Source organism: Pezoporus wallicus, unplaced genomic scaffold, assembly GCF_028554395.1.
Source record: "Pezoporus wallicus isolate ANWC-B61680 ecotype Strahan unplaced genomic scaffold, APGP_CSIRO_Pwel_v1 contig_1876, whole genome shotgun sequence".
NCBI classification, from domain to species: Eukaryota; Metazoa; Chordata; class Aves; order Psittaciformes; family Psittacidae; genus Pezoporus; species Pezoporus wallicus.
In genome coordinates this window covers 1,502,492-1,530,333 of record NW_026638337.1, presented here as the reverse complement: position 1 = coordinate 1,530,333, position 27,842 = coordinate 1,502,492, and the positions used below count along the sequence as shown (strand labels likewise).

The following is a 27,842-nucleotide window of genomic DNA, read 5'->3' as shown; positions in this document are numbered from 1 at the left end:
TCCTACCTGTCACTTATAACACCGGCATCAGCAAGCAGTTCGAAAATTCTCAGTAACTGTAGTCTTAGTAGATCTCGGCGTTCTCGACGTTTCTTGTTCTTGGAATTTAAAAGAACAACCATTTTTTCATATGTGGAAGTGCATATATAAAAAACCCAGTAACCTCAAAAATGTCAGCCCAGTAGTGAGATTTAAGAATTCCGGTTCAAGTATTTTCTTCATGAAGGAACTTGACTGCTTTTGGATATTTCATCATAACACTGTGCTTATACATTGACACAGAAATAAATATTCTCAAATTTTTGTCTTTTTAACTATTCTCGAACAGCTACCTTAGTCCTCATTGAAAATGTGGAAATGAAATAATGAAATATTGGATATAAAATAATCAATATTCAAGGTTCCTCTGCTAAAAACCCATGCTATCGTCAAGTAGAAGAGACATTCATGTTAGCTTAACATCATTTAGTTGGTTGCCAGAAGCATTTTAACGCACAGAACGATTACTCAGACCCCAGGAAAATATTTTAGATTAGCCATTCTTGAACTTGGTGATACTGCAGCTACATTCAAGTTATCTCCCAGCAGACACCGCTCTAGTACACTCTTGGATGTGTTGACTGCAGTGGTTGTATACACAGTTATCATACTCCTCCCATAGAATAGCACTGCACTGTCAACCATTTCATTATATCTCATTGTCTTCTACAAATCTGCCCTTCTATCCTCTATTTTGCTGTGGATGCAACAAGGCTTGTTCTTTGCTAAACTGAATTATTTGTATCCTGCATCTCCACTGAGCCAAAACAAACATGAGAAGGTCAAAAAGCTGTTATTGCACTTAATTTGCTGCCAGAACAAGAAAAGCTCAGAGAAATCTCAGATTTTCATTTTCAGAAAGTAAGAATGGCAATACTGAGTCAGATCAAAGGCTTATCTCATCTAGTACCCTGGCTGTTCCTATAGCTGGTAGATGTCTGTGAGAAGAAAATGATACTTTCCGTGGTATTCTCACCCAGAACTGGCAGCCTGCAGCATCCTAGACAAAGCTTTTATTCAAATCATGATGCCTTGATTTGTCCTATTCAGAGCCCTGTTTTTCTCCCTTTACGCCTTAAAGGTTCCATGAAGCACATGTAGAGAAAAAGGCATTTTTATTGTAACGCAGTGTTCAACAGGCAGAGCTGCCTCCTGGAATGGTGTCAGAGGCCATCTGACAAGCTCTGTGTCAGTGCCCACATGGTGGACCTTGCATAATGTCCATCTTGGTTTACCCCTGCAGTTTTTGGCTGTGCTGGTAATCCTCTTTCTAGTCATAGCATATGTCAGTTCAAGGATGCTATTTCTGATGTGCTGGATAGCTGCCTGCTGCCATGGAGTCCTGCCATGCTCTCTAGAGCTACATGACCCATGCAGTCACTCCTGGGTTTACTGGTGGTGCTGCTTGCAGGCAGGTGGCCCAGTTTCTTCGTATCAGGATGAATACAGAAATTAAAATTCCAGTCTCTTGTTCCCATATTGCTCTACTAACATTTCCAGGTGCTAAATTTGCTCCTACAGCATACTGTAAACCTCTACATCCTCTTGATTACTTTCCTGAGGGTAGAATGGAAATGTGTATCTCCAGAAAAAGCCTTTCAAAGTCTAAGTTGTCTTCAGTGGTGCAAAGGGAGAAATGCAGAGGCAAGAGGCTGTGCTAATGTGTATTAATTTACTTCTGCCCAGTATCAAAACAAGTGATCTTCATTCCAATCAATGACTTTTACAGGGATGGAAGGCATACAAGTGAACTGAGGTGTTACACAGTGTAAGCAACACAGAGTGGAAATAGTAGTGGATGTTTGCCAGAACTATTAAAAATTGTCCACATAAAACTTGAGTGAAGGACCCACCAAGTGACTTAATTTTTGTTTTGCTGAGAGTCTATGTTCATCTATTTATGATTTAACTTCTTGACCACCATTCTCTGCATGCCTTCTGTACCAAAGACTTGGCAGATGGGGACAACGCACCAGGTTACCATGATGATACCTTATTGAAACTGCTGCGGAGGACAGAATAGTGAACACACAGTTTGAAACCGCTTGAAAACTAAGTAAACAAGCCTGGGTAGAGGACAGTATTAAATCAACAACATCACTTTCTGTATGCAACTGTGCAGACTTCTTGGCTGCATGGACACAATGCCTGTGTCTACATTAGTAAACAAGAGACAGGGTCTTTGGCCCTAAAGGCAAGTAACGCAGGCTGCCCCATATTCACAGTGCTCCAGAAGATCTTAAGAAGGCTGGCTTTGTCCATGCTGCCTAGCAGGATTTATGCAATGCTTCCCTGGCCCAAGGCATTGTGACTGCCTGTTTCCTTATCACAAACTGCCTGCTCTGACCTGAGGGTTGTGCTGCAGCAGCTTGGCCCATAGGCTGCTGCACACAGGGAGATATGTAGAGGATAAGGGGAAGCATACCAGAACAAAAGCAGCTGAGGCAGTTTGGAAGAGAGTGGTCCAAAACTGAGACAGGGAGGGAAAACTGAGCAGAATGGCAGCTCGGGTCCAAGCACCCTCTATGGCTTTCCCATTTAACTGCATAGACACATCCTGCAACTAAACTGTTTACTGGAGGCTACAGATCCTATCACCAGAGGTGTTTAAGACAAGGTCTGTCAGAAATGAAAGAAGACTAGTTCATCCTTCCTTAGACCAATTGGATGATCTGTTGAGAGCCCATTTAGCACCACTTTTTATTGTGACAAAAGAGAGTACTACAATGAGGGTGAAAACACTGATGAATTTGTCAACCTATTGTATTTAGAATGAAAAAATTTAGCTGAAGTTGAAATAGATGACCTTGCTTACCCTGCAAATAAAAAGCACATCTGAACACTGGTGTGAAATGCGCCTGCAGCCCTGCTGTGCTGCAAGGTAATTTTTCCAGATATTGAAAGTGGATTTCCAATAGATCCAAGTTCCATATGAGGAGGTTCCATACTTAACTGGATTTTTTTTCCTCAGAATGGATTTCTATACTGCACATTTTGTATCACTGATAGACTTTAAATTACACTAGGTTTTCATGGAATTATTTTATATTCTTATACACAATTAATAAAATTCTTGTTGCACGCAGAGCTTAACTCGTTACTTAGTATATTTTATATATCTTTGTATTCTAAAGAGACAGAATTACTACTTTTGAATCAATTTTTTCAGTTTAAACAAGCTATTACATTTAATTTCTCCAACTAACCTCTGGTCTTCTTTCTAGGGCTTCTTTCATTAGTGGGTGAAGTTCTTCTACTAATTCCCTAAATAAAAAAAAATAAAATAATCTTTGTAGACAAAATCTAGTGTCCTCTGGAAAACATCAATATTTTATTCAATACACAAACCCGTATGTCTAAAGTACAAATAAAAATTTAAGTATATTTAAATTACATACAAAATAACACATATGGATTAGAGGCAAGTAACTGAGAATATGGTAAGTGGGGAAGTACCTGAAAACAAGGGAATTTGTTCTTCCAAATCCTAATACAAGTGATTCTGTTATTTCTATGCTTTCAAGTCTCATCAAAGGCACTAGCTGCTTTAGTAAGACTCCAACAGATGGAGTTCCAATAGCCTAAAATATATTAAGAAATTATTGACATTTAATTGTCAGAATTATCAATATTAATTAAATACATCTTTTTTTAAACAAAAAACCCCACAACCCATTGTCCAAGAATCAATATGTATTTCAAAATTGTGCTGAAATTATTTTACTATTATGGCTATCAATATACCGGTCTAGCTACATCACAATCATCTCAATAAAGCATAACAAAGAAATAAATCTGGGAAATCTCTTTGTTTTCGTTCAGATGATTGTAATTTACTTAACTTGTTTCATTAAAATATTCCAGTCATTGCATATGTGGAACTATTGCTCCTCTCAGATTGCTACTACTCGAAACTGTATTTCATATAATTATTCCCTCATGTCTGACAGGCATAAAATGTTTATTCAGAAATCTGCCTTATTGCTCAATAACATTATACAATAATGTTTACAGATTGGAGAGTTCTACAAGGAAAGAACAGGGATGACCAACAAGAGTTAACTTCAACACATATGTCCAGGACTTCTGTATTTTGAATATACATCACCCAGAATGCAAACAAAAGGTAGTATTTTGAAAATGCCATGGCTTTTGCTGGTATTTATTGGCACATAATGTCAATACGGGTTATCAGATATTTAGATAAATACATATTTATTTATGTACCTTTAGCAGCTTGTGTATATCAAAAAAAATCCCTAACTGAAATACCTCAACAGAGTAAGATTTTGCATGCAGATGCAGTTTAGAACCCTCCTAAATGAATAATCTCTTTGAAACAGGATGCATTACCTTATTATCATAGTTCACTGTTCCATCAGGAGTGGTAGCCATGATCTCTGGTGTTGAAGCACGCAAGTGTCCTGGACTCATAATACTGGGCTTTGCTACTCCAAAACAGAGAATAAGGTAGTTTCTCCACAATGTAACATAGTTGTCTCCACTGGTTGCTGTACTTATTTTCTTTGCATTAACAGGAATACTAGAATTTAAAAAGAAATTAAAATTATTAAAATCATTCCCCAGTCTTAATTAAACAGTATTTTTAAATACTTTAAAAAGGAATAAAACATGCTACATATCCACCAGCTTCAATTCAACATGGGAAAAATCAATGCAGTTGCAATTATGAAATTTAAAACTGAGTATCTGGGTAGTACCTTGCAGGATTTATGGACTGATACTGAAATATGAGACTAAAAATTCATTAGAATTACCCAACCCATCAAAATGAAAATTAAATGCAGATTGCCACTTACTTTGGATCCACAAGAGGCATTATCAACTGCAGCCTTGTGAAAGCGTATGGCCATGCATAACTGAGAGCTGTAGGACAATGTTTTGGTAAATTCTCCTGCCTAAGAAAACTGAAGAGGCAGAGAACCCATGGGTCTTTTACAGACTGTGCAAATATCCAGACATGGGAAGGACTTTTCACATCATAATGGCTATTTACTAGGACAGCATTCCACTCCACCAGCCACTGCAAATCCACGCTGTGCGTTAATGGGATTGCTGTCTACGGAGAGAGAAGACAAAAAACCAAAGTTACAGTCATTTATATCCTGCCATGTTCCCCCTCAGTCCTTGCTTATATTTTCAAGCTCCATGGCCAACTTCTGCTGGATTTTTTAGACCAACATTTTTATGCTTCCCATCACATTGCCCTTTCACTCAGGAGAAGCTTTTTACAAACAGTGATGAGAGCTACCACATTATTTCCCCTCTGGTTCTTCCTTATAACTCCTATTTACTGTGATAGGCACAATAACTTTCTACAGTAACTAATGATTATGATGACCAATAGACCAATATTACTTTCTATTGTATTCTACTTGCTGCCACCACCAAGCCACTGTCCCTTGCATGATGCTGCAGCATGTAATAGGTATAGACTGTCCTTATGTTCATTGTCTGAACAGACGGATGGAGCCTTAGTCCATGATTAAGACACCTGCATGCTATGAAAGTATGAGAAATGCCAATGCTATTAAATAACTATTCTTCAGAATTCATCAGGGTGTTTGAATATGTTTATAAGGAATTAAGAGGCTAAAGCAGGCACTTAAGCAGTCTTAATCCACTTAAAATCCTGCTATCTTCAGTGACAAGTAAGGTTCTTTTGTCAACAAACCACTTCTCTACTGTAATTTAGATTTTGTCCTAAGGAAACAACTGTGAAATGAAAACTTTAAACACACATATTTTTGCATCCTTATTATTCACTTATGAGACCTCAAATAGAAAGTAATAGTTGTCTGCATCCTGAATCCACTGTTATGAAGTAATCATTAAATTACCACTACTTGCTGTACTTATCAGAAATCAGATACACAGACAACGCATTTGCTTTGCACAAAATCCAAACCTTCACCTACAGAAACTGTAACAAACCCAGGTTTTGCTATTTCAGATGAATTTTCCTGGGTTGCAGAGTGAGATTTTCTCTTACTTGCTCAGTTTCTGATCCCTCAACTTTATTGTTTTCAGCTGTACAGTGGCCTGACTTCACCATCAGTTCGAAGTGCCCTTCCTACTCCTGGAAAGAGCACTCATGTAGCAAGGACTGATTGTTGCTTTAAACTTAATCAGGCTGAAAACTGCCCCAAACTGATAGTTTCTGCTCTCTGGACAAGGGCACTAATCTCTAAAATAGTATGCAAAAGGAGTTGCCCTATGTGTCAGTTCCTCTGCTGATGCTTCTTTATGCAAAATGCTTACTGCCTCTCTGCTTCACCAGGCCCACGAGAGAGTGAAAGTAGGGATTCACCCCAGCTGTGACTTACTCTAGAGCTTATAGGCTTAGGTTTGCAGGCAGGGCCACTTCTGAGCATGCGAGGGAGCTAAAGCTTATTGCCTTCTGGAACAGATGACAGCAGTGAGTGACTTCCAAGCACCCCAAGCTTTAAATAGTAGTGGTAGTAAGAATTTTTTAGTGGTTCTTTTGGATGCAGTTCATAGGTCCAGACTCTAGGTAGCTTTGATTATAAATTCAGTTATAATATTTTTTTTTTATATGTAGTACAGTATGATCATTTTCATCAAACAGATTGTCTGGGACATTGTGGAGTCTTGGAGCTCTCGGGTAGATGGCTGGAGTCTTAAAGCTGTATGATTTCTTTGATTTCTAGAAGCTTTAGTTTTAGTCTTTCGCGTCTGATATTTGTTATGTCCACATGCTATGTAAACATTAGCAGTAACAGTAAAGTAATACTTACTGAATCTGAAACAGCCACGTGAATAAAACTTTCAAGAATAGAAGAACTCAACTGATCCATGACATCAATCATGGGCCTGTCATCATCCTGTGTAACACAGATAACACAAGTTAACCTCTCTCCTGATCAAATTATGTCCCGTCTTGTTTTTCTGATACATGAAACAGAATGACCTAAAAAATATAACATTAATTTAAAATGGCTGAAAAAAATCATTGGTAATGATAGGTGCATTTTGTCTTTGTCATATGAATCTCAGAACCAAATCCACGTCATGGTTTGAAATAAAGTTAATTTGTGGCTATAGCTCACTGCTTACCAAACAAAAGCACATATCAAAAAATCCCAAATGACTTTGGATATCTGGTATCAAGACTGAAGAATTAGCCTACTGTTTATTAAAGCATTCTTTTGCCATGAAGACACATATTTGTGTTCTTAGGCATTTAGATGGCTCACTGAACTGTGACCGCCAACACACAACATGACTGTCTTATTTCTATATCCATAAAGAAGACTTAGAAGTCTTTACTGAGTACTGTACTGTACTGTACAAAAATGTATGTGAATAATCTTAAACGTGTCTGATGCTTTTTTTACAAAACGGTATGCTACAGGAATGAGTTTCATTTCCAGTACAAGTTTATAATCCTCACAATACAAAAATGATCCATGCAGTAGAAAACAGGTTTTACAGTGTCTTTTACATTCACATCATGCTAAAAGGAAATATTAAGTTGCTGTACATGTTTCTCTTCAAATTCTTGTACAGGGAACATGTTATTAATGTGACATTGTTCAGTATACAGAAAGGTTTGCAGCGTTAAGGCAAATAGAAATGGTAAGCTCAGATCAAATGTTTTTTTATAAACTAAGTGCATACTTGCTGCCCTGCAACTATTATGTTAAAAGCAACTATAACAGCAGTTTTGAGCTTTATCTTTAGAGAGTTTTAATTCAAAGTTCCAGAAAAAGAAAATCATACCTCTGCCTGGCCAAGGGCCAGGAATAAAGCACGGATCTCTCTGAGGATTAAAACAGCTAGTTTACGTGTAGCGACCTGGAAGCTACATAGTAGAACCAGTGCAAATCCTTCAACTGCATGTAACACATTAGAATAGGGGCTTCTTTCAGATTGTATCCTGTGGCTGGATCCATTTGGCATCAACTGCAGAACAGTGCAAGGGGAAAAAAATGGAGTGATGATGTTTGAAAACCGGGTCTTCAAGAAATATTCTATTTAACTAGGACAATATAAAGAACCAAAATGCTAAAGTAGGGGATTTACAGCATTCCCTCAAATAATCAAATTTTGTTGCTTAAGTTACCTTGTTCTACAAAACCAATACGTGAGTATAGTCCTTTTGCCCTCCCTTTATTTTGCAATTCAATTACCTGCTTTGTTCCATCCTCCACTATAAAAATGAACAGCTAAGTCAAACAGTGAACAGTTCACACTTTTTTGACTCCAGATAACAGGTCCATAGGTCCTTTGATCCTGCAGCAGTCAACACCTTTGGAAGGTGGCCTTTATCATCTGACCCTCACCAGTAAAGTGTACAATATTTACTGAAAAGCATGTATTTATCTTTCCTACAGTTTTTGTAATACTATTATTACATATTAATTAATAGTCCTCTGTGATGTAAAGCAGACTTCATGCTTGCCCAAAGGAAAACATTTCCAATGTGACTGGGTTAGGAGATTAAGAAGCCTGAAAATCATCTCTCGTAATGAAAATATCTGTGGGACAGTGCAGATGGGAGGAGCAGGAGCAAAGCTGTTCAGTTCCCAGGAATGTTTGTAACACATGGAGACAGCAGGCTGCAGAAACAATCAGATTCTTTGATGTTTTTGAATCAAACAAATGAAATGGCTACAGGAAGGGAAGATCCACTTCACTCTTCTCAGCATTCTCACTAGCATTATTAATCAGTTTCAGTCCTGGGAACATGTCCTTCTGCCACATCTACATACACGTATTTCATTTTATCTGCTTTTGTTGATGTGCATATTTCAGTTTGACATGCATCCCTCATGTTGCTCAACAACAGTAACATCTGCTGTGTTACACAAGGACGTGGCTGTCCTCAAAAGACATCTGAAGTATGTACCTTAAAAAATTAGACATAATGAATTCTTCTCAGGTGAGTAAATACAAAATACATAAACCACAGCAATACCAAGGAACATAATTTTTGCCTTCAGTTAGCATAAATGTGAGGACACAGATCTCTCGATTTCATACCTCCGCAGATCTGGTTTTTGCCTGTTCAGTTTTTCCTGGAGTATGTATTACAAGCTTCCATTGTGTAAGCAACTGTAGCAGCAACTTCAGTGAAGTATCAAGAAGGGTCTGATGCATATCATTCACTTCACGTAGCAGAAAATTAGTAAAACCAAAGAGTACATCCTCCCGCCAGTCAACAAAGTCAACAAGTAGACCCTGAAGAGAATTCTGTGCAATGTGTCGGAGTTCATCATCCATATGGATAGATAGCCTGTAAGTAAAGTAAATATCAGGTAATAAAAATCTAAGGAGTGCTTATTGTGGAAAGGAGCATATGTTTCTCCGTAACTTAACAGCAATGGAAAATTCCCAATGACAATGTAAATTTCAGTGATGCTACCATGGTTTCATTATTTCTGACCAAAATTAACATCCTTAACCTGGTTTTATACTGCAGTTCTTGATACAACCCTGCCTGAACATATTTATGGGTCCAAAGGAAGTCTCTGTTCCATTCCTAAAAGATTGTATCTTTGAAGTACATAAACTTGGCAGCTCTGCTGTCTCCCCAAACCAAATATACTTTTGATTTACTTATTTATTAAATAGCTTCTATGTACTTATAATAGCAAATGGCTTGCAGGTTAATACGTAATTTCATAATTTATGTATTTATTTGCTTACTTTCAATATAAAAATAAAAGAATCAGAACACTTCAGCTACCTAAGAGTTAAAATTAATCTTTAGCCAAGAAGCAAATCCCAATTATTGAAATAAAATATCCAAAAGAAATAAAAATAAGAATTTGAATTAAAAAACTGCTTTACGTTTTAAACAACTAAGGATAGGGAAATGGTAAAAACAGCCTCGGGACTTTCCATACATTTAAAAACACATTAGACACCCCCAAAGTCCTTCTGAAAGATGGTGCAATTTTAGATCCCATTTTAAAATTATATTTCCTTCCTTATTTGCATCATGTTGAAGCTTTCAGCAGAAAAATTCATTATACTTTCTTTTGACACAAAAATTATCAAACCACTTCTGCGTTAGTAGCTTGGCAGAATAAAGTAAATTCAGATCCGTGTGTTCTGCAATTTTTGGTTCATTGCATTTATGATGTATTTTGTTTTAATTACCCATGAGACTGTAATTTTCTGTAGTGTGTTAGAACTCATTTTCAAAGTATTTTATCTACGTTTAATCTACAGAGTTGAAAATGAGGACACATTATAAAGGAATTGAGAGAAAGCTAGAAGAAAAAAACTCAAAACAGCCAGATGGAGTGGAACCAAATTCCATTCTGTTGGAAGTATATGATGAGATGCAGCTCATAACAAATTTGGTTCATTATAGCTGCCTAACTGGGAGGCAGGGGGCATTTTATTTAAGTCCAAGGAAAGCAACTGCCATGAAACTTCACCCCTAGTGAATATGACTCCAAAAATAACTGTTAAGCTTTAATAACCATATGACTTTCTATAGAAATTTGGAAACACAGTATTTTGTTGTGCTAAGAAAAGATCATTTTGGTCTCTATTTGGAATGCCAAAACCAGAAAAACAAGCAACACCCCTGAGACTATGATTAAGTCATCCATTAAATGACTGCCACAATGACACAAAGTAATAACAGAAAAGAGGAAACAAAAGAGGTATGGCTCTAAGACCAAATTGCAACGGCATTATCAAATAAGATGAAATTCAAATTGATCCTAAGAATGCATCTATGTATTACCACTGCATGACAGGCAGCTTGAGGAAGCAAGTAAATGTTAGTTTGCACTTTAAGTCGGTTAAATTTAAGACCTACTTGGAAATTTGTAATGAATGATTTCAGTGGGCAGTGAAAGGGTAAAAAGTACAGTATGCACTTGACATCTGCTTTAGAGCTTATAATTTGAATACAGCTGTCCTGGAAGATGGTCTAGCTGCTGAGTCCTGGAAACCACCAAGAGACACATCTGTTGTTAGGATGAAAAATTCAAACCAAACTGTGTACAAAAGAACCCATTAACACAAAGATGTTATTTTTTCCTTAGTGAAAAGAAAATATTTAATCCAACAACACAGTCCCCCACAAATCCCTGGCCAAACAGCTTTTCAGGTTCTTTTCAGAACCAGGGAGGAACTGAAACCTCACCTCTTCAGAATTTTTTATCCTTGTATTGATTCTAGTCTGTGACCCAGAAAACACATAGTATTATAATGTAGTGTTTTCTAGAAGAGCAAAGATGTATCTCCTGGGACTACTTTTTCATAGCTGGGGGCAGTAGTCAGTCTGGACCCAAATAAACATGGGATGGTATAGAGAATGTAGAAACAGCCCTGGAGCTGGGGTAGTGTGGAGACTTATGTTAGGATTAGGTCAGGTATAAATTCCTTGACCAGTTTATTACTTTCTTCCCTTAAGCTATATTTTTGTAGAGTGTTTTTAATCCACACTGTCCCAGACTAAATAGACCTAACTCTTCCAAGCCATTGATCCTCCTTTCACTTATTCTCTGGCCAGTTTCTTCTTCAAGCACAATGCACCAGCTTGGACATTGCTTTCCAAATCAGGCATCCTTGATACTGATCAGACCAGAAGAACTTTTTCAAAAGTATTTTAGACTTATTCCTATTTAAACATGTGAACAAGGTTTGCCTTAGGAACATCATTGGTTTGTGTGTGTTCAGTTTGTGATCCTGCTCTGCAGTACTGCGATCCTACCCAGTATTTCAACACATTGCTGTAAGTCTCCTGAACAGTTAACTGTTCACTGTTTTCCAACCTACTATGCATTTACTTTTACCTAAATTGTGTTTCTCTTGCTTATATTTGAGAATAAATGGTGACTATCATGAACTGATGGAAAAGAGTTCTGGATGATGTATCTACTCTCTTATAAAATGAAGAGTCTATAAAATAAACACAATGACTGTAAAAAATGTGAGGACTTTTATGTCTTATTCATTAATAGCATATTACTTTTTATAAGCATATGATTGTCCAAGAAACAGTTACACATTCTGCAGCTCAGTTTTTCATTCTGTTCTCACCGAGCAGTCATCTAATGTTTGAACAGTTTACCTTGCCAGCAAGTCGATCAACTCAAGTTTTGACATTCCGTCAGGAAGCAATCGAGGAATAGCAGCAACACATGTTCTGAAGAGATCAATTTTGGGCTTTCTTTCACCTCTGAAAAAATAAACCAGAATTTTCACTAAACTTAATAAGTAACTGTGTTAAATGATCCACCTATGGCATTTCAGAAAAGGGCTGGACATAATGGCCAAATGCCTACTAAGAACATCAGAACAGAAATCTAGACACTATAAATGGAATAAGGAAACATGAATAAATATTTCCATTGAATGAATGGTTTTGATGTTGACATCTATTACTGAGTAATTTACTTCTTTCAGAGAGAAACTGGCAGATATATCAAGATGGAGTTATAATGTAGGAGGATTCCTTCATCAAACTCAGCATTTGCATGATGCAAGCTTCAGATGAGGGAATGAGTTGGGTGTTCCCCATCACAATGCAGCTATATCACACCAGTTGTATAAAGCAAATAGCAGATATGTAAGAAGCCTAGATAACAAGGCCCTCAAAAGGACAAAGATCTGTGGGAATCTCACACCACATGCTATTGGACTGAAAAGGAAGCATAATTTACAGGTAAGTATGGCAAGAGAGTTTCTGTCTATCCCTGCCTGAGATAGCAGCACTTTAGCAAACATTATCAGCTCAAACATGTTTTAGTAGTCCCAAGGCAGCTCTAATATGTGGAATGGCTCAATTGCTCCCTAATAGCCTGGGAAAGTGGTTGAATCTAAAGTTCAGCATGAACCAAAAATCTAGGAGTCCTTAGGTCTTCTAAAAGTAGTTCAAATTTCAGCTTTTCAGCTGCTGATTATTTTCACAAGAGATGCAGTTCTTTTCTGACTTCTTACCAGTTTTGTTTCTTATCAGTTTTTTTTTGTTTGTTTTGTGTTTGTTTTTTTTTTGTTTTGTTTTGTTTTTTTTTGTAAAAATGCAGATTAAAAAGTTCTTTAGACAAACCTCAAAATGTTTTGGGTTTTTCTATTTCCTCATTTTTAACTCAATGATCTATTATTTGATGATTGAGTATGGAGGAAATAACCAAAGCACAACAGCATTTTAATCTGTACAGTCTTTCCCACAATATCATTAATTATTAGCCCGTGATATGCTTTGAAGGGATCAAAACAGCAAGGTCCTATTTAGGGACCCTACTATAAACATTCAGAGAAAGGCTGTTCCTGCTTTAATATGACTCTGACCAAACCAGGAAAGAATGAGGAGGAAGAGACACACTGAGAAGCATTGTAAACTACTAAACACCACACTGACTTTCAGTGACAAAACACAAAACTAACCTAGTTTTCCTGCACCACAGTGCAATGCCCTGCTTATTACATTACTGTGCCTCTCCACTTGACAGAGGACATTTCATTTGGATACCTTACTTCTCTATTCAGTCACAGAGAAAGCATGAATGCAATACCACCTCACAAGTCTAAAATAAGATTCATGGAGTAACACTGAACATTCACTGAAACAGCGGGTGTAGGAAAGGCATAAACTGACATTAAGCTTACTTACTTAAAAGGTTAAAGCAAATTTTGTGGTGAATATCGTCCTTTCTTTTAACACTCTATTTCCCCTTGGGTATGTATTACATTAATAAAATGATTGTATGATTGTACAATGAGGGGAAACTGTTTTCATAATCACTTATCCCTGTCTCACTGTATCTGTATCCTAACAGACAGAATTTGAAAGAAAGCCAGCAACTGACTTGAAAAAAGAGTAAAATACAACATTTAATCCAAGAATTTGGTTATAAACAAATCCCTTTGAACTATTATCGCTAATACAAAAAACTAGTCCAACTACTAATACTGTATTTTTATAGTTGTAAATAGTAAAGTATCACTGAGAATTTTATTGGCAGGCAAACCAATGTGTCTTCCTTGCTGACTTGAAATGGAAAGTGAGCTTTGCAGAGTTTTCTTATTATCAGTCCACAGTGAGGGTAAATTGTGCCCTTAAAATGGAGACATGTAAAATAATAGTTTAAGAGGAAACTCTTCCGAAGGAAAATGAAGTAATTATTTATAAATATAAAATTTGTGGTTGTTTTGTGGGCTACCAGCTGCTCAGAAAACTAGCAGAAGATCCAAATCTGAGGCTCAAGTTCCCAATTTATATGAGCTACCAGTGTCAGCATGTGAAGTGCCTGGCAACAGAGGTCCTCACAGGGTTCTGCAGTCATCTCTGGACAACTCAGGATCCAACAGGATGACCTCTAGATGAACACACCAACAGCTGTTCTCACCTGGAAGCTTGTGTTTTCATACCAGCAGATTTTTGTTACATATTTTCAACAAAAATCTTTCAAGTACTTGCAAGAACAGGTTTGCATGTTAGAAAAATGGATGCCCTACTCTGACTATACTGGAAAGTAATTACAACCAGTATTGAAATGCAGATCCCAGTGGAGGATGCAAGGACGCTCCTTAGTTAGGATTTTAGTAAGACACTCCAGAGTGGCATCTATTTCAACAATAAATGCTTAAGGGATCAGTCATTAAATACAGAAGCATCTCTAACACTGCCAAAGAAAATTCCAGAATCTTTAAAATGTTATGACTATTAATTTCCTAGCCATTTCCCTCTGATTTTTATTTTTGTATCATCTGTAAAAAGTAGTTGAATTTGGATAGGTGTTGCAGTCTATCTACTACTTGCAGTCTTTTTAGCAAGGTGTCTTTTTTTTTCTTTTTTTGACACTCTACGAAAAAAAACATTAGCAAAGAGACCAATTTCTTTTTCATCATACTTTGAACTATACCTTGAATTTTTCTGCCAGTTTTTTTTTCTCTTCTGGCATAACTACCATGTCCATCCCTCTATAACATGAAAGATATTCAAGGTCTCCTTATAGCTGGGCTTTCTACTATCTGTGCTCTGCATGTGTAAAATGACGTCTCTGTGTCTCTAAGGTCTACTAGATGTCCACCTCACTAGAACTCTCTCCAGAAAATTTCTCTTATTAATAATTTTGGATGAGAGTGTAAAATGCTGCAGTTCAACACGGCTTGAGATGTACTGGCTTTATTCTCTTTGGTGGGGTATTGCTTAAATCCAAGACTCCTAACACGACATGACTTGTTCTTTTTAATTAAGATTTGATTTTGATTACAGGTACGAATGGAAATTTTGACAGATTATTATTAATAGTGATTTACAGAATTTGTTGACTTTATTTTGAAGTTCAGTAATGCAAATATACCCTGAAACAGTGTTTTGGGCATAGGCTGACAGGTTTTCCACTTTGAGCTTTCACCTTCTACCATCTAAATATTCATGGGATTCACATATGACTTTGGACACATTGAGAGAATCAGTTCCACTCCAAACACTGCAAGTACAATCAACTGGTCATAAACAGTTATTCAAAGTATACACTAAGCTAAATCTTCCCCTTTCTTGCCTGTTGTTCTGATGACTTGTGACAGTCACAAATACATAAAAAGTTCTGAAATTACATCTCAGTATTTAATGGGATTTACTGTTCTTAAGCACTCACGTAATCATGTCTTCAGGTTCTTTGTTAAGCATCTGTATGTTGGTTAGCATCATGCAGCGACCGACTTCCTTGTCAAGGTGTCTGAGTATGTTGTCCACGGCTTTTCTTACTTGAGAATAATATAATGACATACCTGCAATAATATGCATTTCTGTATAATTTGGACTATTTATAGATATGCATATTTTGAAAAAGCTGTTTACTCGTGCTGTGCTGCATAAATTTAGAAAAAATGTTTTCCTCATGAGATGGCATATTCCATTAGTAATAATAACTTCATTCAGAGACAAAATATGTTGCCCTCTCCATAAAGAATGCTATTGTATGAAAAATAACCCAAATGATATACAGGTACACATATTTTTCCTAGAGAAGAAGTTAAAAAATACCTAGTTGAAATATGTCCCTACATAGTCAAATGAAGCCACACAGTTGGTGAAGTTATACAATGCATTTTGCGACTTTCTATGGCAGAAGTAAAAGTTATGATCCAGTAGCAAGGTTTAAAAAATACAGGCAAAGAGAAAAAAGGAATCTGAATGAGCTCTCCTAAAACTAATTTGGTATGGAAATTATTGGCATGATGTTTTATATGAAAAATGATATTAGCCATACAGCTTTACAGCAGCTGATGGATATCAAATCCTTTAAAAAAATAAAACTTAACTCTTTCTCTATATTCATGAAAGGCTAAAATTTTAATTTTCATAATGAAAATTTATGTATTAACTCTGAGCAATGTATTTTCAGTCATCTATTCTCTAGTCAATCATTTTCCTGTTTGATAAAGACAATGTAAGCTTACATCAATTTCCAGATCTATTATGATCAAAAGTCGAATGACAGTGTAGAAGGCAAAAGAAAACACAGGAATTACCTATCTTAATCTTACATGCTATACATGGAAACTAGAATTTTGTATCATAAAATAGTGGAGAAATAGCTAATAAAACATATGAATTCAATACTTCAAACCTTTATTATCAAATTCACGAGGAACAATCAAAATGAACTAAACTAGTGGCAGCACTAAATACTACGTCTGTTGAACATTTCAACAGCAGTGGGTCTTATGTTGACTTTTTTATATATATTTTGAGATTACTACAACGACATAGCAACAGTACAACACGGGTGTTTGTCACTGTTGTAGAGATATGCAGGCTTTCTTTCATGGAAATTTGAGGACCTAATGAAGTGCTAGGATGAGTAGCCAAGTCCTCCTTTTTGCCAGCAAGAGCTGGCACCTTCAGGGCATGATAAAGGAGCTTTTCTCTTGCAATCCAAGATTCTCTCCCTTAATTGACTATGAAGCCCAATGTAATGGACTTTTAACTTAGGCCCTTCAGTTCAGGTCTATTTTACATTTAAAAGTTTCTGCCACATTGGGAGTTTCAGTCTGCAATTAAAATGAGGATATCAAAGAAATCTTTGCTGGTTTTCAAGGCTGGTAAATTTTCTGAGCACAGGCACTGTTTCTAATAAGATGAATATGCATGAATAAACACAGCTATTCAGCATTGAAAGAAGCTAATTCTTAATCTGTGTACTTAACCCCCCTCTAGAACAAAGGGTTGCTACCACTTGCAGAGCACAAATTTTCCTGAAACAATTAAAAAAAGCAGTATTTGTCAAACTAAACCATACATTTCATTACAATGCACAATAAAGTAAATGTTTACAATAAATATATCAATACTATACAATAGTATATTATTCTGCTCAGGTACTGAAGACTTTTTCACATCCATTCTTATCCAAGCTTCTATATTGTCTGTTCTCTTACTGACCTATCATTTTAGCTTCCTCCTCTGTAAGAGTTTTGCTCAAATATGTCTTCTTCACTCTGAGAGTGTTTCCAGAGGGAAGGACAGCTCCAGTCACTGGCATTGGAGGTTCACCATCTTTCTGCTGCAAGCTATCAGCAATTACCAAGAAAGCTCTCAGACCAATATTCATTCTCTGGAAAGTTCAGAAGATGAATGAGTATCATAATAAAATAATCATATTCTACTCATATTCTTCAATCATTTTGAAATTCTGAGTTACGCACCTGCCAGCATTTTTCTCCTGTATCTCCGCTACATTGACTAGATTGATATATTTCACAAAAAAAGTCTATGAAATAAAGACTGAATTCATATCTGCACTATGAGTACATATGCTCTCTCCTCTCAAGTACTTGCAAATATCCAAAGTACTTTGAGTAGAACACTGTTTTATCTTCAGGATAAAACACATGAATATGATCTGGAGTTTAGTAATGCATCTTAACTGGACCTTCAGTTGTCCTACACAAAAGTCCTACATGGTCCATTACAAAGAAAGATCAGTAACTGTCTCAAAAAGCCCCAGGGCTGACCATACTGAGTGAAAAGTCTAGCATAATGCCCAGTGCCAAAACTGTGATGTGAAAACATCATGAAGATGAGGCTAAGTGACCTGAATGCCTTTTGGGAATTCACCAGAGGAAAACTTGCAGGCTTTGCATTACAATGAATAAAAGATCAGAATGTTTTCAATTTCCCAGGAATGTATTCAGAGGCTGTCCTACTGACAATCTCCTAGAGGTGCATTTACATAGATTATAGGGGCTTTTTTTGTAGAATGCTAAAGCCTATATACATCAAAAAGTGACCCTATTATTTCATTGTTGTCAGATTTACAATGCTGTTGAGAACCACTAACATTTCAAATGTTGTTTTATCAAGAAGCTAAGGCCTATGTGCATTCCCTACAAGCCCAGCTTCATGCAGTGCTAATACACAACACCCTTTGTAGGACATTCCAGTCAATACTGCAGGTGAATGACCCAAAACATGGTGGGGCCTGCCTGCTCAAGGATTCTGTTTCATTTTTGTTCACTCTGATGAAGACAGATGAAAGCTCTGCTCAAAGTAAAGCTTGCCTTTCACTTCTGCTGCTTTTGATAGTAAAAAGCTTAATCTACTTTTCCAAATATTGCTTGTATCAAATACAATTTTTGTAAGGCAACTCATTCTATTTTAACAACTTAGTGAATAGATATGACTGCTTAATACTGGAAGAGTAATATAGACATATTCTATGAGATTATCATAAATGTGTTTTATTTTTCAAATGTTTATTCCTGATTTTCAAATGAAAATGCATTCAAAATTATAAGCAAATACATTATTTTCATGATAATTTTTCATTATTTTATCACTTATTTTTATTTTGATTTCTGAAAACATTTTTCAAATATCTGATTGTCTTCTCTAAGGAAAGCACTAGGAAGCTGGCTCATGACACTACCACTGCACTAGGAAGCTGACTCATGACACTAAAGCTAGCGGAGCTTTACTGGTCAGAGTGGTAAAACTTTCTTAGAGGCTTGGGGTTTTTTGTCATCTTCAATTCTCCTTGAATCATATAATCTTTTTCAGCAAAACAGTTTTAAAAAACATTGAAAATTTTACATAAAATTCTTTTTTGTATTAAAATACTTTAAGGCATATAACAACAACAGAGTGATAAGGAGATAACTGTGATCAATAGTTTACTTTTTCTTTCATACATTGCAGTACTTCACATTTAATAATACTCACTAAGGAAAAAGAAGATAGGCATAAACAATATGACATTTTACAGATTAAAGTTCACAAATGTATTTTACCAATAAATCAAGTTCAAGATTTGGCCTGAAAACTGGTGAAGGTAGAATGTAACCAGAAAGGAAATGTAGCACAATACAATACATACTAATATAGATATTATATATAAGGTACACTAATATATACTAAAAAATGCAGGTGCACATCATACCTCAGGGTTGAGACTGAAAGCTTTTGCTGGTTTTCCGACACAAAGGAAGTCAAAGATAATTTCTTTCATTGCAAAATCTAACCGTTCCTAAAATAGTGAAAACATTGAACATTATTAAGCTGCTCACTTCTGCTACTTACTTGCTTTTAGGTAATAAAACGGTGAAAAGCAGTTTAATCAGGATTTATTTAAATTTACTGAAAAACAGATTTTCAGAAGTATGCAGAACATATTATCAAATCTAAGCTTCCAACACTGCTGTATGTTGACGAATTCAAGGATTTATGGCACTGAAATAGAAAATGATCCATTTTGGAAAGCTTTTAATTATTTCATTTAAACTGTGGTAATTATGGTACTAGCACAGTATTTTACATAAAAGGATCTTGTTCACAGATGGCACAGTTCAGGGAAGATTTTAAGCATCAGTTTAATTCATTCCTATTCAGAGACTTTAAGTATGTGCTTAAGTGTTTTGCTCAATGGGAATGTTTTCTGAATTTAAGCAATAAGAGATCAAACTGGCAGCACTGAAGATTAGTTCATTTTAGCAAATCCCATTTGAACTGATCAAAACTGAATGAGCCAACTACATGCTGAACTTGGTTTTCCTCTGCTTTAAGAGCAGTACAACTCATTGTATAGTAGGAATGATTCAGTATCATGACAAAATATGGCTTATTATTTTGAACTTTATTGACAGTCAGAGACTATCAAGAAACGCATTCTCTGACTTGATGACAATTTAAAAAACTCAAAAAATACTTTTGGGGTGAAGTGAAAGAATTTTTTTAATCCATTTTCAGTGGAATGAAATTAATCAAAATCAGCTGTTCAAAAGAAGTCTGCTCCAGCTCATTAGATAATTTTCTCATTGCCTAGTTGAAAGATACTGACAATGGTGTGGCGAAAAAATCAGACAATAGAAGTTTACTTGTTTGTTAATTTGTTATTTGCAAAACAAGTTATTCATGAATTATAAAGACATATGCATGGTTCTCCCATACCTGTGCAATAAACTGTATTATCTTTACAAAGATGTTCAGAGGCATATCTCTTGGCACAACACCACGGGACCCTTTTGGGAAAAGCGTTGTGACAATAGTAATAAGTCGACTGTAAAACAAGGAAAAAAAGCATCAGACACGTCTGGACCTTGCAGACCTTCTCTAAACATGAAACATATGTTGGATATCCTACTCCATTTAGAAAGACTAGAATGTACTTCCTTTGAAATGAAAATGTAATGGGATATCTTGCTCTGATCCTTAGCTACAAATTTGATGTAATTTATTTCATGACTATGTTACAAGAAGCAACAGACCAGTCAATGACATGGCACTTCAAAAGTATTTCTAACTTTAAAAAGGCAAAGAGTGATTTTTAGTTATTACAAAAGAAGAAACACTTTATATGGTAATTTTAATAGGTGAGAGAATAACTGAAAGTGCCACAAAAGTGAATAATTTCTTGTATACAGTTCAGTTTTTTATTTCACAAAAGGAATAGGTGCAAGTCAAAGGAATTCAGGAGAACTATACAACTTCTTCATTGGCAACATCCACTCTACAAGGCCTCATTATCATTACAAATACAGTATCTTACCTTTGGGTAGCTGTGTTGCTTTCACATTTAATTCTGATCATGTAAACCCACAGTAGTCTGTACAGAGATTCCAGTGCAACTCGAGCCATTTTTGGGTCCTTATTCTAGAGAAATATATAACATAAGAATAAACTTCACATACAAATGAGAAAGGAAGTTCTGCACTTAATAGACGTTAGTGTTCAGAGTTTTCACAATGACACTACAAAAAGACACAGCCTCAGAGCTGCTCAGTATGGTATTCCTGTAGCTGCAGGAATGCTTATGCATAGAATCATAGAATCGTAGAATCGTTAGGGCTGGAAAGGACCTTAAGATCATCTAGTTCCAACCCCCTTGCCGTGGGCAGGGACACCTTACGCTAAATCATATCACCCAAGGCCTCATCCAACCTGGCCTTGAACACTGCCAGGGATGGAGCATTCACAACCTCCCTGGGCAACCCATTCCAGTGCCTCACCACCCTAACAAGAAAGAATTTCCTTCTTATATCCAACCTAAACTTCCCCTGTTTAAGTTTGAACCCGTTGCTCCTTGTCCTGTCACTACAGTATTTAGTGACATAGCATCTGACTTACCTCTCCTGCTATTACTTAACTAACTACCAAGTTAGTTAAATTTGATACAGGCTACAATTTAAAATCTTTTAAAATCTTAGTATAGAAAGTTCTGCACCCGCAAGTCAAATTGTACCGGAGCTTTCTCCTTGTCCCATGTGGTTTGGAGACAAAGAACTGTTGCTGAAAAAAACTGCCTCTAAATGAAATGGTGCTTTGACTCTTTCCTATACAGAATTCCTGGCTTGAACAGCTTTTTGTAAATAAAGTTGAGTTAATGATAAATGATCAATTTCAAAACTTGGATAATTACTAACTTTTACATTGCTTTCAACAGGAAAGTATTAAATTACTTTTGGACAGGATTTGGTCAAGGTCAAATATTTCCATGTCCTAGCAGGAGTCTTCTTTATTAATTCAAGAGAAAAGTTTGTTTCCATAAGATCAGAGACTTGCCACCTTATATTAAAATCAGAAATATGATTCTTGAGAATCCTGATCCATTATGGGGTTCACGGGAGCCCACACGGTATTGTGGAGTCACGTGTACTTTCCTGGTGTGGACAATTATCCTTCTAATGGAAGAATTTTTCTTCCTCTGTTTTGAGAAGGCATAACTAACCACATTCCTAATTTAGCCAAATATTCAGCTACCTTACCTTCTCCCCAGACTGAAGATTGAATGTGCCACTATAAGTCCTATTAATCAAAGTATAAATCAATGAATTATAAGTGGCAAGGTGAATTTGATTTTCAATTGGTAAGGCAGAAGAAACTTACATTTTCTCTAATGGTTTCAAATAATTTGTTGGGATCTCCCTGATTTTCAGAAAAAAACTATATTCTTGGCTGGATCCTCAGAGACCTTACAACTGTAGCCACCTTTTCTAAAGCTTGTGTAACCTCATAAACTCCCATAAAATTAGTTGCAATATAAATTTTTATTTTCTGAATTTCTTTGCAAAATAGGTTCTAAACATCTTCAGAAAAAGTAATTCAGGTACAGCTGGGAAGAAAACTTCGGACAGACTATGAATATTTCAAAGATATATTCTAACAGTAGGCCAGATATGAAGAGAAGCAATACAAATTCTTCCATTAAGACAGAGGCAATGTAATCAGTGTCCTGCAACTAGTTCCAGTCTGATAAAGCAATAACAAGTACTTTGTTTGCAAATGCCTTTATGAATAAAAGCAAGTTAATATTGGGTCAGTATTGGTATGTCACTCAAGCCAGTAACTTTTATCAACAATCTTTCCTGTTTCACAGATGTTTGACTCAGGCTTGGTTTGAGTTAAAGAAACAGCAGAAATTCAAACTAGGCATAAGAATACATTTTTGTTATTGAAAAAATCTGCATACCTAAAAAATATGTCCTGTTGAGAATAAAATTTTGTATGGAATCAGGTAATAGCAATAATACAGCACATTTACCTAAAATAGATTTTCAACAGATCAATAGTGCATACTGAAGTTTTAATACAATATTAAAACCAGAAGATACTAACCTTGAGATTTGATAGGCAGTTGTTGAGGAAAATATGCCATCTGTTTAAAAAGAACTGCTTCTGACTGACACAAAGCAGGCATGTTACCAAAGGGTACAAAGCCTAAACAGAAAATGGATTATTTGCATGTCTACACAACCATATTATTTGCATGTCTACACAACATATAAGTCAATTAATAGAGCTACTGTAAATTTAAGACACTAACTCCTCTGTTTTGGTCAGTTTGGGTCAGGTGTCCTGTCTCTGCTTCCTCCCGGCTTCCCCTCCTCCCTGGCAGAGCATGAGGCTCACAAAGTCCTTGGCCAAACCAAAACATCCTTGTTATCAGCTCTGTTCCCGAGCTGAAAGTCAAAACACTGCACTGCACCAGCTACCAAGAAGGAGAAAAATGACTGCTACTGCTGAACCCAGGACAACATGTTAGCCAACGCAAACACATTGTTAAGTAGTACAGTCTGAAAAAGAACTTCCTCTAATGTCTTTACAGATACGTTTTATGGATGAACTAAAACCAACCAAATACCTTCTCATAGCAATATAATAATCCAAAAATGGGCCACAATTTTTTAGACTCACAGAGCTAAGTTCTGTTAGTTAACTGAGAAATGATAGCATGTAAATAACTAAACTTTATCATAGTAACAGGACCCACTGAGATTAGACTTGTGAATGCTCAGATGCCTGTTACTCTTCAAAATCTGCAGTCACAATATTTAATGAGAGAGATGTCAAAACACCTAAAAGAATTGCCTTAAACTACAGGCAGTTCTTGGATCTGCCGGTAGTTACATCTGGCAAAATGAAAAAGAAAGGTAGATCATGTAAGTTCAAATACTGGAACCTTGTCTCTTTGTTAATGTTCACTTTGACACATCTTGGAAATGTCACACTAAAAAAAAAAGCTAAAATGCACCTATTAATTTTGAAACTGACTGCTATTGCAGCAAGACTTTTTGGTTTCAATTGTCATGTTAACATACCAAATCAGGGCTTCAAAGTTATTAGTAAAAAATAAGGTAACTTTATCTTAAAGACCAACGATTCTCAAAATTAACCCTAAAATTCTAACTTCAGTCACAGCTCAAAAGTTTAAGTACACCATAAACCACAACTTCTGTTCCAGTAATATATAACATAAATTTCCTATAGCTAGGTTAGACCGAGGTTCTTGAGCAAATGGCAAATGTAAATTAATTTTTTATTTTTTATAATCCTCTTGTCCAAAATACATATGGGAGAGGACAACTGAAGCCTTCTCATGGAAGACTTTCTTACCACATTAACATTATGACTATAATAGTTGAGTGCTTGACAGGACCACAGAGTTTAGTAACATCCCAGGAGTGTTACAACACATCCTAAAAAACAGCCCTAGGAAGATACAAACCACCTCCTGGAGTCTCTTAATTATCTCCATTTACTACAAAGAGAACCTCAATGAGTTTTAGATAGAAAATGAGGCACAATGAATGCCCCCATCCTGCCACTACAGCAGTGCACCAATTCACACATCACTAATCTTGGAAAGGAAGGTCCTCCTCAAATTCTAAAGAGTGTGCTTTCTTCCTGGAAGCCTGGAAATATGCACTGCAGTTATTTCTGTCAACTATTTGCCTTTCCCCTCCTCCTCCTCCTTCTCACAGTGTTTGTATTTCTAATCACACCCTCACAAGAATCTACTCTGTCACTTTTAACTATGTAGCCTCCAGTGTGGTATGTGTAGACAAGCAATCAAATGCAAAACTACAGCTGTGCAATCCTTTCTCAGGCATGTAGTATTGACTTTGGCAAGTACAGCCACCAGTTTGGGGAAGTTCTATTTAGTGTAAAAACTACAGCAAAGCTCTTACCCTGCTGCAATTTCAACAATGTTTTATTAACTAGGCAGAGGAATAGAGCCACACAGATGCAAGCAGAGAGTGGAAACCAAAAATCCACCCCAAGACTCCCACTAGCTCAAACTGGATCGGGATGCTCTGACTCTCCCCTGGGACTCGTGTAACGGTGGCAGAGAGCTCAAGCACACTCCTTCAGTCTTCCCAGCAGATTCACTAGCACTAGTGACCAGCATTTGCTGGGAGCACTGGGAACAGGGAATTGTTTTTGACTTTCCCATAGAATGAGAAAGGACAAATGACAACTTTCTCTACTTAAAAGGTCCAAGACTTCAAAACGAATTATCTAACACCGCACTGCTGATGTGTGCTGACCCAGTTGGAGAGACAGACTGCTTAAGGCGGCCAGCATCAAACTGACTCAGATCCTCACTTAATTCAGATAAACTCATGCTTCCAAAAATACATTGCAGAGCCACTGTTCATCTCACAAGAAAAAAATGAAATAGGGAGCTGCACAGTAGCCAAGTTACAGATTAAAAAGGGCATGCGTTATACATTTTTTTTGTTCCTACAATGTATTATTTAAGCCCCGTGAAAGAGCTGTTCCCACATGCCTCATTTGTTCTCGCTTGACAAGAAATGAACTCTATTCTTTCTCCTCTCGTCCTAATGTTTACACATAACAAGTATGAGAAAACCTAACCGCTTAATAATCACAGAACCAGAAGCTGAAAACATCTGTTTGAGTCAGACTAATTTAGATCATATTCTGAATAAAATAAATATGGTTATTTTCTGCAAACACAATAATCTTCTCCGCAAATAGGAATGTATTGGTTATAAAGCTGAATGCAGAAAAAAGTTTTGCAATCTCCCAAGTGTCTTGCTGAGAGATATTTCTGACAAAGAATTTTAGCCTCTGCTTCTTGGGGTTACTAACCAAGGAGTGCTTCTTTCGCGAGGAAAGTTCAAGTGTTGTATCATACAGGCTTTCAACAAAGTTCCTCAGGCAGGGGACATTCACTTCATTTTTAACAGCCTGAAAGAAAAGTTCATGTTAGTAAAACACTATTTCACAAGCTGCTCTACCTAATTTAGAGGAATCATGCAAACAACCTGAGAAATAAACTCACAGCAGCTACGGGGACAAGAATTTCAACAAACAGTCCTGCCAGTGCATGCTTGATATCTTTGTCTTTAACTTCAAGGAAATAATGTGCACATTCCTAAAACAAAACAAAACAAGAAACATAAATTTCATGTCAGCTAGAATAAAGACCTCTAAATGTTTGCTGAATGCATCAAGCGTCAGTGACTATTTTTATCATGCAAATCCCACAGAAAACATTTGTCTATTAACTTCTAAATCTGCATTTTGCAGCAAGCACAAAGCTGGATGTAAGTAAAGATCAAAAATATGTTATTCTAACCAGGATAACCCAGAAACTCTCCACTGACTCCAGCTGTGCCCAGTGGTGTTTTGGGGATGGCAAGGGAGTAGGACTCCGGGCTGATCTCATGTGTTCCCTGTGTATACCTCCAGGAGCAGGAGCAATAGCCCACATGGGCTGCTTTACACAATGCTCTGAGAGGCCAGAAAAGGAATGTACTTCTCTGGTGAGATACTCAAGGCAGGTAACAATCTTACTGTAAATATTATGGGATAAATTTCACTGCTAAGATCTGTTTCAAATTAAGGGTCTATATAGAACTGTGCTATGTGAGGGAAGAGACCTGCGGTGCAAACCTGCACCACCTACAACTGGGGATTGAGAGAGAAAGTAAGAATGTACTTTTGTTCTAAACATGCAGCAAACTACTATCCACACAGCTGTGCAGCTCAGGAAGTGAGGGAGGGGAGATAAGCATCCACCCATTTGTATGTTTCTGAACAACTCTAAGGATGACAAATCATGTTGCTCCAGTTATTTCTTCCTCTCTGGGTTCAGGGCCCAAACAGCCACTGACTTTACAAGGAAGATCCCCACTGACCTTTTTTCCTGCACATGTATGCAGAGCAGTTTACACTTTAGACCATGCGTAATTTTTCCTTGCTGCAATTAGGATTCTGCATCACATGTCTTCAGTTACTCCAGCCATTTAGGCTTCACAGCTGAGACTACTGTGCAAAGGCATAGCATGGCTGCTTCTGTGCTCTGTGGTGGAAGATACAGTTTTTCAGAGCTGGCTCCTGAAATTAGTTCACCCGTTGGAAGTGTCTCTCTCTACTAGAGAAGAGCTGGTGTGACAGAGCTTATAGCTGAAGCACTGTCTGTAGATACAGCCGAATCACACGAAGAATCAAACTGTATTTCACTAAACTGAGCAAACTTGGTTTTCCTACATACACAGTTGCACCTTATGATGCATTGTTGCACTTGTAAGAATTAATTTTGTGAAGAGATATTCCAGTCAGGGAAGATGACTAGTGTGAGGTGTCCTTGGCCACGGCAGGGGGTGTGGAACTAGATGATCTTAAGGTCCTTGCCAACCCTAACTATTCTATGATTCTAAGATAGAAATCATCTGCATCCCAAATTTTGAGTACTACTATATGGGAATCTTACCACTGATTTCAATAGCAGTGAACACTGGACCTCAACAGTGCTGTGCCATAAAGCTGTGCCACAAAGTCACTCACTCATACTAGTTGTGCACTGAACACATATTACTTTGATATCTTGCCAACTCTAAATAACTTATATTATTGTCAACACATACTAAGATATGTTCATATAATGAAGTGTAAGTTAAGAAGAAATCTAGCTGTTTCAGTGTTGTTAAACATATTTTAAGTATGCTGCTAAATATGGTTTAAAACACATTGCAAAAATGAAATAGATTGTGCTTCCTATTCAGGGCTTAGAGAAATGGCTTTGTGTGTCTGTACA

At 36.7% G+C, this 27,842-nt stretch overlaps 1 protein-coding gene across 9 annotated transcripts in view; it reads right to left on the bottom strand.

The window, feature by feature from the left end:
• FRY (FRY microtubule binding protein) overlaps nt 1-27,842 on the bottom strand; it is a 230,182-nt gene that overhangs the window by 72,012 nt on the left and 130,328 nt on the right. For 8 of the 9 annotated variants that reach the window (XM_057410413.1, XM_057410416.1, XM_057410415.1 and 5 more), the window contains 17 exons: nt 26,085-26,177; nt 25,892-25,990; nt 23,111-23,212; nt 21,045-21,148; nt 20,447-20,555; nt 19,440-19,526; nt 17,444-17,615; nt 15,654-15,786; nt 12,122-12,229; nt 9,067-9,319; nt 7,804-7,986; nt 6,815-6,905; nt 4,860-5,115; nt 4,393-4,582; nt 3,496-3,620; nt 3,246-3,303; nt 7-98 (listed from right to left, as the gene is read on the bottom strand). In XM_057410413.1, the coding sequence (XP_057266396.1) occupies nt 7-98; nt 3,246-3,303; nt 3,496-3,620; nt 4,393-4,582; nt 4,860-5,115; nt 6,815-6,905; nt 7,804-7,986; nt 9,067-9,319; nt 12,122-12,229; nt 15,654-15,786; nt 17,444-17,615; nt 19,440-19,526; nt 20,447-20,555; nt 21,045-21,148; nt 23,111-23,212; nt 25,892-25,990; nt 26,085-26,177 (2,255 nt within the window). Of the gene's footprint in view, nt 1-6; nt 99-3,245; nt 3,304-3,495; nt 3,621-4,392; nt 4,583-4,859; nt 5,120-6,814; nt 6,906-7,803; nt 7,987-9,066; nt 9,320-12,121; nt 12,230-15,653; nt 15,787-17,443; nt 17,616-19,439; nt 19,527-20,446; nt 20,556-21,044; nt 21,149-23,110; nt 23,213-25,891; nt 25,991-26,084; nt 26,178-27,842 lie in introns of all 9 variants that reach the window. The other variant, XM_057410407.1, reaches the window with a different exon arrangement.